A 14,255-nucleotide genomic window follows, 5' to 3' on the forward strand; every position below is an offset into this window, starting at 1 on the left:
GCCAGCAACCAAGTGCTCGCCGTACGGACGGTTGTGGGGGGGGGCGGCCGGGAGGGAGCGGTGCGCTTGCGCGGAGTGGGGTGGGGAAGGAGGGAGCGGTGCGCTTGCGCGAAGTGGGGGGGGGGGGGCGGAGAAGGAGGTCGCGGTGCGCTTGCGCGGTCGGAGGGGGCGTGGGGGGGGGGGGAGACGGGACAAGTGGGCGGGGTCGGGACGGAGCCCGGCCGCCCGCTGATTGGCTGAGCCGGTGGGCGGCAAATGAGCGCCAGGCGGATCTTCCAGCCGAACGCACGCGCGCGAGCGAGCGAGTGAGCGGCGCCACATCAACGCCGGAATTCCGACCGAGATCCGCCCCACACACCCACACGCACACACACAGAAAATAACCAAACCAACGCAGCAACCCAAAAAAGATCTTTTTTCAGGGGAAAAAAAAACACCAGAAATAATTGTAATAACGAAATTAATTATTAGTTTGCCTCAAATCCCCGAGAAGCGAGCGTGGCCACCAACTGCAGAGCACCTGGAAAACAGCGTCGTCCAAAAGTGGGCAAGGCAGGAAAGGTATGGCAACTGGGTCAGAGCACTGCCGCAAACACCCCGAAAACCCGCGGCACGGCAGGGCCGGCCAAAGGTGCCACACACAGGGTGTGGCCAGTGCTGACTAGACAGTGGGGGTAAATGCTTAAAACACATCACAGATCGCCAGAAAGGTGGGATAAATGTTCAACAAGGTGCGATATATGTTCAAAAAAAAACTGGGATAAATGTTGAAAAAGGTGTGATAAATGTTCAGAAACACAGGATAAATGTTCGAAAAGGGAGGGATATATGTTCAAAGACATAGGATTGTTCAAAAACTGGGATAAATGTTCAAATACAGTGGGATAAATGTTCAAATACAGTGGAATAAATGTTGAAAAAGGTGGGATGAATGTTCAAAAAGGTGGGATAAATGTTGTAAAAGGTGGGATGAATGTTCAAATACAGTGGGATAAATGTTCAAAAAGGTAGGATGAATGTTCAAATACAGTGGGATAAATGTTCAAAAAGGTGGGATAAATGTTGTAAAAGGTGGGATGAATGTTCAAAAAGGTGGGATAAATGTTGTAAAAGGTGGGATGAATGTTCAAAAAGGTGGGATAAATGTTGTAAAAGATGGGATGAATGTTCAAAAAGGTGGGATAAATGTTCAAATACAGTGGAATAAATGTTGAAAAAGGGGATAAATGTTGTAAAAGGTGGGATGAATGTTCAAAAAGGTGGGATAAATGTTCAAAAAGGTGGGATAAATGTTCAAATACAGTGGGATAAATGTTCAAAAAGGTGGGATAAATGTTGTAAAAGGTGGGATGAATGTTCAATAACATAGGATAAATTTTCAAAAACAGTAGAATAAATGTGGAAGTATGTGGGATCAATGTTCAAATAGGTGGGATAAATGTTTAAAATAGTTGGGAATATGTACGTAAAGAACAATAGAATTCGATCAAAATGTGGGCTAAATATCTGAATTATTAAAAAAATGGAGATTAAATACCTAAAAACTGGGGAAATGTCTCCAAATATTTGGCAAACACCTCAATATAGAGATTACAGTGAAAATAGATGGATAAATATCTCAAAATGGGATTTCGCACCTAAAAACACGGTAAATCCCTCAAAACAGCAGGATGATGGCTTCAAAATTGGTTGGATAAATAATGAGTAAAACTAAGATAAATGGTTTATAACTACAGATACTTCTGAAAAATTGAGATAAATATCTCAAAAAAAGGAGATAACTACCTCAAAAATAGTGGGATAAAATAGTTGGATAAATAATGATAAAACTGGGATAAATACCTTAAAACAGCATTAAATACTTGAAAAACAACAGGATGAATACTTCAAAATTAGTTGGATAAATAATTGTAAAATTGGGATAAATATTTGAAAAATAATTGGAAATATCACTTAATATCTCTAGTGGGAAAATTACCTTAAAATAGCATGATAAATACTAAAAGAATGGGATAAATATGTCAGAAACAGGGAGATAAATACCTTGAACTTATTTGGACAAGTACCTCAAAACAATGAGATAAATGCCTAAAAAGCAGCACAGCAAATAATTCAAAAGAATTGGAATACATACCTCAAAATGGGTAAATACCTTAAAAATATGGGATAAATATTTAAAACACTGGGATAAATACCTCAACTGGAATAAATCAAAACTGGGATAAATATTTCAAAAACATGGGAGAAATACCTCAAAAACTGGGAAATACTTCAAAAAATTGGATAAATCAAACATGGATAAATATCTCAAAAACAGGAATAAATACCTCAAAAACACCGGAGAAACACCTCAAAAACTGGGAAATACTTAAAAAAATTGGATAAATCAAACATGGATAAATATCTCAAAAACAGGGATAAATACCTCACAAACTAGGGTAAATAATTCAAAAACATGGGCTAAATTACCTCAAAAACCAAGGTAAATACCTAATCTTCTTAGGCAGTCCCTCGGGTTCGAGGATGACTTGCTTCCACATTAATGAGTTCTAAGGGGACTGATCAGACCAATGCGGGACCTACAGTCTCTGTCATAGGTGGGGCAGACAGTGGTTGGAGGGATGGGTGGGTGGGGTGCTTGGTTTGTCATACGCTCCTTCTGCTGTTTGTACTTGGCCTCCGTGTGCTCCCGATGAAGAGACTCAAAGTGCTCGGCACCTTCCCGGATGTTTCTCCTCTACTTTGGGCGGCCTTGGGCCAGGGATTCCCAGGTGTTGGTGGGGATTCGAGGGTGTCCTTGAAACGTTTTCTCTGCCTTCCTAGGACTCGCTCGGAGCTCGGAGTAGACTGCTTGTTTCGGGAGTCTAGTGTCGGGCATGCGGACAATGTGGCCCGTCCATTGGAGCTGGTTGAGCATGGTCAATGCTTCGATGCTGGGGATGTTGGCCTGAGCGAGAACACTGATGTTGGTGCGCCTAGCCTACCAATGGATTTGTAGGATTTTGCAGAGGCAGCATTGGTGGTACTTCTCCAGTGCTTTGAGGTGGCTACTGTACATAGTCCATGTCTCTGAGGCATATTGGAGGGTGGCTGTCACGACTGCTCTGTAGACCACGAGCTTGGTGCTGGGTTTGAGGTGCTGGGTTTGAGATCCTGGTCTTCAAACACTCTTTTCCTCAGGCGACCAAAGGCTGCACTGGCACACTGAAGGCGGTGTTGGACTTCGTCATCGGCATCTGTCCTTGTTGACAGTCGGCTCCCAAGGTATGGAAAGTGATCCACATTGTCCAAGGTTTCATCATGGATCTTGATAATCGGTGGGGGGGGGGGGGGCGGGCAGTACTGTGTGGAGGGGGCAAGTTGGTAGAGAACCTTTGTCTTACGGATGTATAATGTAAGGACCAGTCTCGTGCTTCATGAGATAAACCTCAAAAACTGGGATAAATACCGGAAAAAAAGGGATAAATACCTAAAGAAAAACTGGGATAAATAACTCAAAATCTGGAAAATACTTCAAAAAAATTGGGTAAATCAAACACTGGGATAAATACCTAATAATCATGGGATAAAAAAACATGGGCTTAAAAACCTCAAAAATGGCATAAATACCTCAAAACTGGAATAAATACCATAAAAACATGGCATAAATACCTCAAAACTGGAATAAATACCTCAAGATTGGAATAAATACCTTAAAAACTGGAATAAATACCTCAAAATGAAATAAATACCTCAAAACTGGAATAAACACCTTAAAAACATGGGATATATTCCTCAAAAATGTGAAAAATACCAAAAATGAGGATCAATACCTCAAAAACTGGGAAATACTTCAAAAAATGGGTTACCTCAAAAGCTGGGGTAAATATCTAATAATCATGGGATAAATATCTCAGATCGTCAGGAAAGTAGTCAGATAAATACATTAAAACAAGGGTTAAATGCACCAGAAACAGTGTGACAAATATCTCCCAAAACAGGCTAAAGACCTGAACAGTGAGCTAAACCCATCAAACGCAATGGGCTAAATACCTCAAAACAGGACTAAGGACATCCAAGAGTGTTGGATAAATACCTGTACATCACAAATATCTCAAAAACAGTGGGATAAATACTTTGGAAAAATGTAGACGGTTATGTAAAACCAATGGGATAAGTACAATGAATAGCTTGGAACTGGTATAAGGTCCTGTAAAGCAGTGGGATAATTATCTCTATAGTATGACAAAGGCTTCAAAACAGTAAGAACTGTAAAATAATGATAAACACCTCAAAATGGTGGAAGAACTACTTTAAAAAGCAGAAGAAAAATATCTGGAAACGGTGGGAAAAATACCTCAAATTTTTTCAAAATGTCTTGGTAAAACTGGAATTCTTCAAAATCAGAGTAATATACCTTAAATACAGTTCCTATGATAATAAATACAGTTAATATAGCATTTGTGTAAATGCATGTCTCAAAAATCATACATGCTGTAGAAAATGACTTGAAAACAGCATTGTAAATGCTCACTGTGGAAAATACTCCAGCTCCAGCAATATAGCACATAATATTGCAAGTTACAAAGTATTTATAGCACAGTCGTCCCAAATGGTCTATGCCGGTGTTTTTGCTCCACACGAGCCTCCTCCCACCCCTCTTCATCTACGTCCGTCACCACGCCAGCCGTGGCTCAGTGAGTAACAGTCTCACCTCTGAGTCAGAAGGTCGTGGGTTCAGGTCCCACTCCAGAGCCCACAATCTAGGCTGACACTCCCAGTGCAGTGCTGCTCTGTTGTAGGTGCCGTCTTTCGGATGAGATGTTAAACTGAAGCCCCGTAAAAGATTCCATGACATTATTTCGAAGAAGAGCAGGGGGAAATTCTCTCCAGTGTCCTGGGGCCAATATTTATCCCTCAATCAACATAACAAAAAAATTTATAATTTGGTCAAAATCAATTGCTGTTTGTGGGAGCTTTCTGTGCGCAAATTGGCTGCCGCGTTTCGCGCACTATAACAGTGACTACACTCCAAAAGTACTTTGTTGGCTGTAAAGTGTTTGGGATCTCCGGTTGTCGTGAAAGGCGCTATAGAAATGCAAGTCTTTCTTTCACCTCCTTCTATTCCTTTCTTCCTCATGTGCTTATCCTGAGGGCGTGAAAGGTGCTATATAAATGCAAGTCCTTTCTTTCAGTTCCGGGGTAAATTTTGCCGCTTGTTGCAGATGGACTGTGGAGAGCGCGGGCCTCTTCGTGTTCTCTGCTGGGTCTCACTTCAGGTTCTCCCTCCTCCGCAGACAAGTTCAGATAGGGTAGTTACTGTGGTTAAGTTACTGGCCTGGTAATCCAGAGGCTTAGTCTAATAATCTGGCGGCATGAGTTCAAATCCCACCACGGCAGCTGGGGAATGTAAATTCAGTTCATTAAATAAATCTGAAATAGAAAGCTAGTCTTAGTAATGGTGACCATTTAATATATTTGCTTCATGGGTTCTTTGTTTAAGAATTCATTGCAACACATTGCTATTAAGAGCTAGTTGGTTTATTAGCAAAAGGTTTAACACTCACACGACACATTACCAGTTCATCCACCAGGCTCACAACCACCTGCCTCATCGTGGATCCCCTGAACCCAACTGGCCGGGGTTTTATTGAATCTTGTGAACATCACGTGACTGGCTAAGCCACTCCCAACTCAACAGCTCTACCACTTTTGAGGGGGGAACAAAATAAACATTAGATCGAGTGCCCCCTGATCTGGGGAACACCCCAGATACTTTTAACTGCCCTCTTTTTTTTTGCTTTTTTTTGGGATTTTGTTGGGGCATTAAAATCATATAATTTACAAGTGCCCCCTATAAAAGGGGAGGGGGACACTAAAACCCGGCAATTAAAACAAATTAAACTTTAAAACATAAAATCAAATTAAAATTTGGTTACTGGGGGTGATGATGCACTCCAGTCCCTCCGGCGCCAACCTCTCGCGGAAGGCCGCGAGCGTACCGGTGGACACCGCGTGCTCCATCTCCAGGGACACCCTGGCCCGGATGTAGGCGCGGAAGAGAGGCAGGCAGTCAGGTTGAACGACCTCCTGGACCGGCTGAAGGCACCCTTGGCCGTGCCCAGGAGCAGTCCTACGAGGAGGCCCTCGGACCTACCCGTTCCTCTCCGCACAGGGTGCCCAAAGATCAGGAGTGTGGGACTGAAGTGCAACCAGAATTTCAGTAGCAGCCCCTTTAAATAGTGGCACAGGGGCTGCAACCTCACACATTCAGTAAAGACGTGGAACATGGACTCCTCCAGACCGCAGAAATTGCAGGCGGCCTGGGAGCACGTGAACCGCTTAAAAATTTGTTGCACGGGACTGCTCCGTGCACCACCCTCCAGGCCAAGTCCCCGATAAATAGTGGGAGGACTCCCGCGTAGAGTGCACTCCATCAGGGACCCCCGCCTCCTTCGGATGGCAAGATGGTACGCCATGGTGTGTCCGGACGGCAGACGAGGATGGCAAGGTTGAAGGTGTGCAGGAGCAGCCCGTACAGGAAATCCCTCCGCGCAGAACTGAAAGGCACAACAACAGCTCTACCCTTTTTTGTTTGATTTTATTTTGACTTTTTTTTTGTGATTTTTTTTTTTGGGCAATAAAATCATAAATTTTTACAAGTGCCCCCTATAAAAGGGGAGGGGGACACTAAAAACCCGGCAATTAAAACAAATTAAACTTTAAAACATATAAAATCGAATTAAAATTTGGTTGCCGGGGGTGACAATGCACTCCAGTCCCTCCGGTGCCCACCTCTCGCGGAAGGCCGCGAGCGTACCGGTGGACACCGCGTGCTCCATCTCTAAGGACACCCTGGCCCGGATGTAGGCGCGGAAGAGAGGCAGGCAGTCAGGCTGAACGACTCCCTCGACCGCCCGCTGCCTGGACCGGCTGATGGCACCCTTGGCCGTGCCCAGGAGCAGTCCTACGAGGAGGCCCTCGGACCTACCCGCTCCCCTTCGCACAGGGTGCCCAAAGATCACGAGTGTGGGACTGAAGTGCAACCAGAAATTAAAGAGCAGCCCCTTTAAATAATGGAACAGGGGCTGCAACCTCGCACACTCCATAAAAACATGGAACACGGACTCTTCCATACCGCAGAAATTGCAGGCGGCCTGGGAGTCCGTGAACCGACTTAAAAATTTATTTCATGGGACTGCTCCGTGCACCACCCTCCAGGCCAAGTCCCCGATAAATAGTGGGAGGACTCCCGCGTAGAGTGCACTCCATTGGGGACCCCCGCCTCCTCCGGACGGCAAGATGGTATGTCATGGTGTGTCCGGATGGCAAGGTTGAGGGTGTGCAGGAGCAGCCCGTACAGGAAATCCCTCCGCGCAGAACTGAAAGGCACAACAACAGCTCTACCAACCTGTGAGCATGCTCACAGGTGCATACGTTACACTCATGAAGCTACTGGATTGTTGTAACCACCCAACTGGTTCATTACGTCCTTTAGGGGAGGATACCTGCTGTCCTTACTCCAGACCCACAGCAATGTGGTTGACTCTTAACTGCCATCTGAAATGACCTAGCAAGCCATCAACATTATAGGCAGTCCTTCGAAATCGAGGAAGACTTGCTTCCACTCCTGAAGTGCATTCTTTGGTGGGTGAACAGTCCAATACGAGAGCCACAGACTTTGTCACTGGTGGGACAGATAGTCGTTGAGGGAAAGGGTGGGTGGGACTGGTTTGCCGCATGCTCTTTCCGCAAGCCATTCAGTTGTACTGAACCGCTGCGACAATGTCAGTACTGTGGAAGTACACAAGAACTCGAGCGGTTCAAGAAGGCGGAAGCTCACCACTTAAGGGCGATTAGGGACCGGCAATAAATGCTGGCCTTGCCAGTGACGCCCACATCCCAGGAACAAATTTTTTAAAAATAACTCCTAGTGCGATGAAAGATCTAACTAGCAATATCGCATAAAGTTTTTATCTCAAACAATATAGTACTTAGTGCTAATTACAGTGCTTTGCAACATTCCCTCCGAGCTGTGTGGCCACCCAGCACTCTGCCAGTCCCGCGCATCCCGGCTTTTTCAGTGTTAAATTTCGCACATGTGCAAAACTGAATAGGCTGTGCAGCCACACCCAAATACAATTAGGGCGAATATTGGTGCTTACTGTGATAAATACCCTCACCTTATAGTGCTTTGTAAAAAATAGCACAGCTCTTGAGTGCAAAGAAACAACTACCATTTTGCAAGTACGAGGTATAGCATTATCGTTCTTAGTGTCGCATTACCTTGACTTTAGTATTAGGTGTTATTGTGATGGACAACTGTCATTACATTATAGTGTGAAAAATACTTCAACTATAGCATTATAATGTGTAGTGTACTAAATAGCTCAGATAGCATAATGGCTAGTTGTGATTTTGAAAAGTACAGGACCAAAAAAGACTGGTCCCACGAACTAACAGCCACCCGACACCAACTCCCTCAAATAACTAATCAACTGTGCCCTACATTTTTCCACACTATCTTATCTGGTGCCTCCTTGATCATGGCACCATTTAATAATGTGTAACAAATGCTAGTTACAATAATTACAACATTTAAAATCGTAATAAACCTTAGGGGTAGTCAATGTAGCACATACAGTGTAATAAGCATCTCAGTAATAGTCATCACAGTATTCAGCAAATACTGCAATCATATCGCCTTACTCATTTTAGTTTTTCTGAGGGGTAGACTTTCCACAAGGCCCTCACCGCCCGATTGCCGCCCAGAAAATGCCGCTAAGCTTCATCAGTTAACACCGGCGAAAGTTTCCACTAATTAGGTAATTAAACCCGACGGCGAGAAAATGGTTCTTACACTAAGATTCTCGGCGGTTTCTGGGCAGTTACAGCCGAAAGTAGCGAGAACAGGCGGTTCTTAAAATGTTTTTAAAAATTTAGTCCGAGGCTGCGATTGGGCCTAGGGAGGGGGGAAAACTCAAAAAATACTTTTTCACTTAAACAAAAATTCTGAAACATTCTCAAGACATTTTTTAATGTAATCGCTGTTTTAGAATTTTAATAATAATTATAAAAAACGAACTTGCCTTTCTTTGCAGTGTAATCACCGGCCGCTCTGTTTCAGGCAGCTTTTCGTGGGCAGTTTCCATGGCGGTGTGTACGGGTCCTCCGCTGAGGCCGTACTTCGATTCTGGCGGTTTTCTCGGTGGTGCACGCGGGCGGTTTGCTCCCCGCCGGCCTTTTCAAAATGTGGGCGGAACTCTTTAAAAAATAAAAAGAGGAAACTTTCGCCGGGCGGTTTTGCGTCAAAAAAACAGTTGCACCGTCGAGTAAACCCCCGAAAATGAAGGCGAAAGTTTAGCCCACATCCTTCAATTTTCTCCCAGTTCCCATAGCCTCTGCGGACAATGCACAACATGCAGGTGAGAGGGAGGGCAGGCAGTCCACGCGCCTCTGTGCTTCCACGAGTACTTCTGAGTGAGCTAGCGAGGGACATACAGCTTACAACAAACTCATTGCTCCGATTTTCTCTACCGCCAAAGCTGAATTGCAACCCCTGCCCCAGCACCCCCTGCCTCCGCTGTCTCTACGCACAGCATGGCTGAGGCCAGGAATTCAGTTGTGTGGAACATCTGTCCTACATTCTGCTTTCCCAGTGGCTCAGTGAATAGCTGAACGTCGCAAACCATAAGGTTACTGGTTTACACTTCCTTCGGTCCACCTTTGGTGGCCGCGCCTTCAGCTGTGTCAGAACTAAGCTCTGGAATTCCCTCCTCCTTTGGGATACTCCTTAAAACCTACACCTTTGACCAAGCTTTTAGTCACCAGCCCTTATGCGGCACAGTGCCAGTTTTTATGTCTTGACTTCACTCCAGTAATGCCTTGGGACGTTAAAGGCGCTATATAAATGCAATCTATTGCTGTTGATCTGTCACCTATCTCAGCTGGAGCGGCAAGAGGGTGTGCTGAACAATTCAGGGTCCCCCGTGGGAGGAAAAGTAGCCAGCTATCCCACACCTGATCCCTTTCCAGCCAAGCTGGAAGTGTGCGGGTGTGGATATTTTGAGTACGGTAGGATCAGGGTCTGCTGTGATGCTCGCCACAAAAGAATAGCCGCCTGATACTCAATTTCAAGGCTCATGTGTGAATTATAGCCACCGAGGCTGACTGGCTCCTGTGGATCTGTCAACATTTTAAGGCGAGAAGCGAGTGAGAAAATTGGCAAAGAGAAAAGCTTGCATTCCGCACTGCCGCACACTGCTGCTTCAGTGCATTGTGCCCCCTTAATGAAACTTTTTTATTGTAACTATCTCACCAACGTTCACATAATCTAATATTTAGGAAATGTTTTGAGTTATCTTGTATTTATTGAGGAATATTGTGGCATTATAAATTAATAATTGAGAAACTGCTGCAGTTGTCTATATATTAGATGTTTGTGTGAACATCCAAGCCACAAACCTTAGTTCCTGTGTCAATATTTATAATGGAAAAGCCCCATAAGAAACATTTCACCATTATAATGGGAATAAATCTTCCTTGAAGGTCTCAGTTGCTCCCAAAAGCCTAGGGCTGGATTTTCGGTCTCCTGTTGCCCCTGTTAATGCCCTGGAGAGGTGGCAATGGCGGCGGTAAGCACTTCCGGGACTTTTGGTGCCGCTTTTGAAAGAGGTGAGCCTGGTTGCGACACCGGCTCAATTTCTGGCTGCTGCCTGATCCGTAGCGCTCCGTAGAACGCCGTGCTGGGACTGCCTATGAAAGCTGCTGTCCAACCTGTAACGGTCGCAGTGAGCTAAGTAATGTCGACCTCTGGTAAATGTGATTGTTTTTTATTTTATGATTTAAAAAAAAATTATGTTGCGGTGGCGTGCGTTATTTATTGGGAATGTTTTCAGCCCCCAGGCCTCTCTCCCAGGCCGGCTGAAGAGAAAGCAGGAAGGTGGTACTGTGGTGAATGATCAGCCATGATTTTGTTGAATGGGGGTGCAGGCTCGAAGGGCCGAATGGCCTACTCCTGCACCTGTTTTCTATGTTTCTATGTTCAGCTCGGGATTTTTAGTTGCTCAGCTGGCCTAGCGCCTTAAGAGAGGTGTGTAACCTCCCTCCCTTAGCGCTCCACTCCACACTCAGGGCCCAGCTGATGAATTTTGCTGACTGAGCCACAAACTGTTCCCGGGCGCAAACTTCACAGGCCTGAAATGAGCAGAACTGAAAAACCAGCCCCTAAACTTGGACCGGATATTTTTGCCCGGAGTCTGGCAGCTAAAGGCAGGTCCTTCAGTCTGAGTGTGTGCAGTGTGCCCAGGAAACATCAGCACCCTTGCCTCTGATTCTATTGGGCCTTGGGCGACCTCAAGTGCAGTGGCTGTGGAGTGGAGCGCCCTGCTTTACAAGGGCGGATTGGGGTATGTGCCACTGCCACATCCTTGCAAGGGTTGGGGCCGGGGGGGGGTGGTTCTCCGGCCTGGGACTAGAGCAGGTTGTGGGTCAGATCTGTCATAGAAACATAGAAAATAGGTGCAGGAGTAGGCCATTCGGCCCTTCTAGCCTGCACCGCCATTCAATGAGTTCATGGCTGAACATTCAACTTCAGTACCTCATTCCTGCTTTCTCGCCATACCCCTTGATCCCCCTAGCAGTAAGGACCTCATCTAACTCCTTTTTGAATATATTTAGTGAATTGGCCTCAACAACTTTCTGTGGTAGAGAATTCCACAGGTTCACCACTCTCTGGGTGAAGAAGTTCCTCCGCATCTCGGTCCTAAATGTCGACAGCAGAACAGAGCTCAGGTATTTTGGGGCCGAGATCTCTAACTCCAGCTGGTACATCTTGCATACCAGCTTGTGTTTGCCCAGCTTTAAACTAGTAAGAGTTAAAAATTAAATACATAATTAAGGAATCTATGTATAAAATAAAGGCCATTCGTTTATGGTTTTTGCAGAATAATGGACACAATTATGGATGCAAATCCCCAAAGTACCAGTAAGAAACCTGGAATACCATTTAATGCAAATGTTATTTGACTTTCTCAGTCACTGTAAATCAATGGCACTGATGTTATCCCCTATGTTGCATAAACATAATCATCATCATCATCATCATAGGCAGTTTCTTGACGTCGAGGAAGACTTGCTTCCACTCTAAAAGTGAATTCTCAGGTGGCTGAACAGTCCAATACGGGAATTACAGTCTCTGTCACAGGTGGAACAGACAGTGGTTGAAGGAAAGGGTGGGTGGGGAGTCTGGTTTGCCGCACGCTCCTTCCGCTGCCTGCGCTTGTTCTCTGCATGCTCTCGGCGACGAGACTCGAGGTGCTCAGCGCCCTCCCGGATGCTCTTCCTCCACTTAGGGCGGGTCTCTGGCCAGGGACTCCCAGGTGTCGGTGGGGATGTTGCATTTTATCAGGGAGGCTTTGAGGGTGTCCTTGAAACGTTTCCTCTGCCCACCTGGGGATCGTTTGCCGTGTAGGAGTTCCGAGTAGAGTGCTTGCTTTGGGAGTCTTGTGTCGGGCATGCGGACAATGTGGCCCGCCCAAAGGATAAACACCCCTATTATAAAACAGCGTAACCTCGCTCACTTTCAGCAACACCATGGCAGATCTCCTCGTATATAATGTAATTAGTATTTAGGATTAAAACAGTTGGACGCCAGGTAATTTTAAGTTTAGTCTGAGAGGATGTTCAGAAGGAACCTCCTCCAGCCTTACAACCTTTCCTCCTCCACCCTGAGATCTCTGCGCTCCTCCGATTATGGCCTCTTGAGCAGCCCCGATTTTAATTGCTCCGCCATTGGTGGATGTGCCTTCAGCTGCCTGGACCCCAAGCTCTGGAACTCCCTCCATAAACCTCTCCGCCTCTCTCTTTAAGACGTTCCTTAAAACCTACCTCGCCTGTCCTAAGATCTCCTATGTGGCTCAGTGTCAAATTTAGTTTGATAACGCTCCTGCGAAGCACTATTATGTTTTACTACCTTAAAGGTGCGATTATAAATGCAAGTTGTTATGAAGTAGCTGAACGAAAAAAAGATGAAAGACTAAACTATAAAATAGAGCCGGAAAGAGAAAATGGGGGATAAAAAATTAGAACAGCAGCTGTATATTGACAGTTTAAAATTATGAACATGGGATTGTCAAAATAGTTCTTTAAAGTATGTAAGAAAATCATACTAAGTGAAGGACATTCTTTTAGATTTCCGTTCCTCTTTACCCACAGGGACAGAGCGTGTGACGGAAGAAGACCAGTGTTTACCAGATAATAATTGTGAACCTCACATGAACCAAATTAAACTGTTCAGAGAGCTGAGGTGCAGAGAGAGGACCATGAAAGACTTCGAAGGTGCGGTTGTGCTAATAACTTTTGATCGTGTGCATTGAAAAGTTGTACATTGCGTCGTTGAATAAAAATGCCAGTCTAGTAAAGATTCAAAACAAATAGGGCGGTGCTGCGGCGTTGGTTCCATGGAGTGGAGCAATTCGGGTTCAGTCGCCCACTCCACCGAGTTCCTCAACTCAGGAGTGCTGCAGTGGGACAATCTGAGAACTGGGAGGGAATTTTAATCTAAAGCCAATGGAACTGAATGCCAGCTGTGGCTCAGTGGGCAGCACTCTCTCGCTTCTGAGTCAGAAGGTCGTGGGTCCAAATCCCATTCCTGGACTTGAGCACGAAAATCCTGGTCGACACTCCCAGTGCAGTGCTGAGGGAGTGCCGCACTGTCGGAGGGGCAGTGCTGAGGGAGCGCCGCACTGTCGGAGGTGCCGTCTTTCGGATGAGACGCTAAACTGATGCCCCGTCTGCTCTCTCAGGTGGACGTAAAAGATCCCATGGCACTATTTCGAGGAAGAGCAGGGGAGTTATCCCCAGTGTCCTGGGGCCAATATTTATCCCTCAATCAACATAACAAAAACAGATTATCTGATCATTATCACATTACTGTCTGTGGGAGCTTGCTGTGCACAAATTGTCTGCTGCGTTTCCCACGTTACAACAGTGACTACACGGCAAAAGTACTTCAATGGCTTTGAGGTGTCCGGTGGTCGTGAAAGGCGCTATATAAATGTAAGTCTTCCTTTCTCTAAAAATAACAGGCGGGCTGGGGGTGGGTGGGAAGCTAAAGTGGTAAAAATCTGAATCCCGACCCAATTCTGGTCTCAACGGAGTCAATGGAACTGAATGTCAGGCGCTGCGTATAACGGGTGGCTGATCCAATACTGCCTGCTTTTGTGGCACCTCCCCAGATACATTTCTAGCCCAGTGCCGATAGCTTGCTATGTGTA

General features: G+C 45.5%; 1 protein-coding gene across 2 annotated transcripts in view; it reads left to right on the top strand.

Moving 5' to 3' along the window:
• The first annotated feature begins 237 nt into the window (after nt 1-237).
• The window catches only part of LOC139232661 (zinc finger CW-type PWWP domain protein 1-like), a 102,993-nt gene continuing 88,975 nt past the window's right edge, over nt 238-14,255 (top strand). Inside the window, exons 1-3 of one of the 2 annotated variants that reach the window (XM_070863121.1) lie at nt 238-561; nt 3,181-3,264; nt 13,195-13,317. In XM_070863121.1, coding sequence (XP_070719222.1) covers nt 13,254-13,317 — 64 coding nt within the window. In that variant the 5' untranslated portion in view covers nt 238-561; nt 3,181-3,264; nt 13,195-13,253. The remainder of the gene's footprint in view (nt 562-3,180; nt 3,265-13,194; nt 13,318-14,255) is intronic. The other variant, XM_070863120.1, reaches the window with a different exon arrangement.

This window comes from Pristiophorus japonicus, chromosome 20 (assembly GCF_044704955.1).
Source record: "Pristiophorus japonicus isolate sPriJap1 chromosome 20, sPriJap1.hap1, whole genome shotgun sequence".
Taxonomy (NCBI): domain Eukaryota; kingdom Metazoa; phylum Chordata; class Chondrichthyes; family Pristiophoridae; genus Pristiophorus; species Pristiophorus japonicus.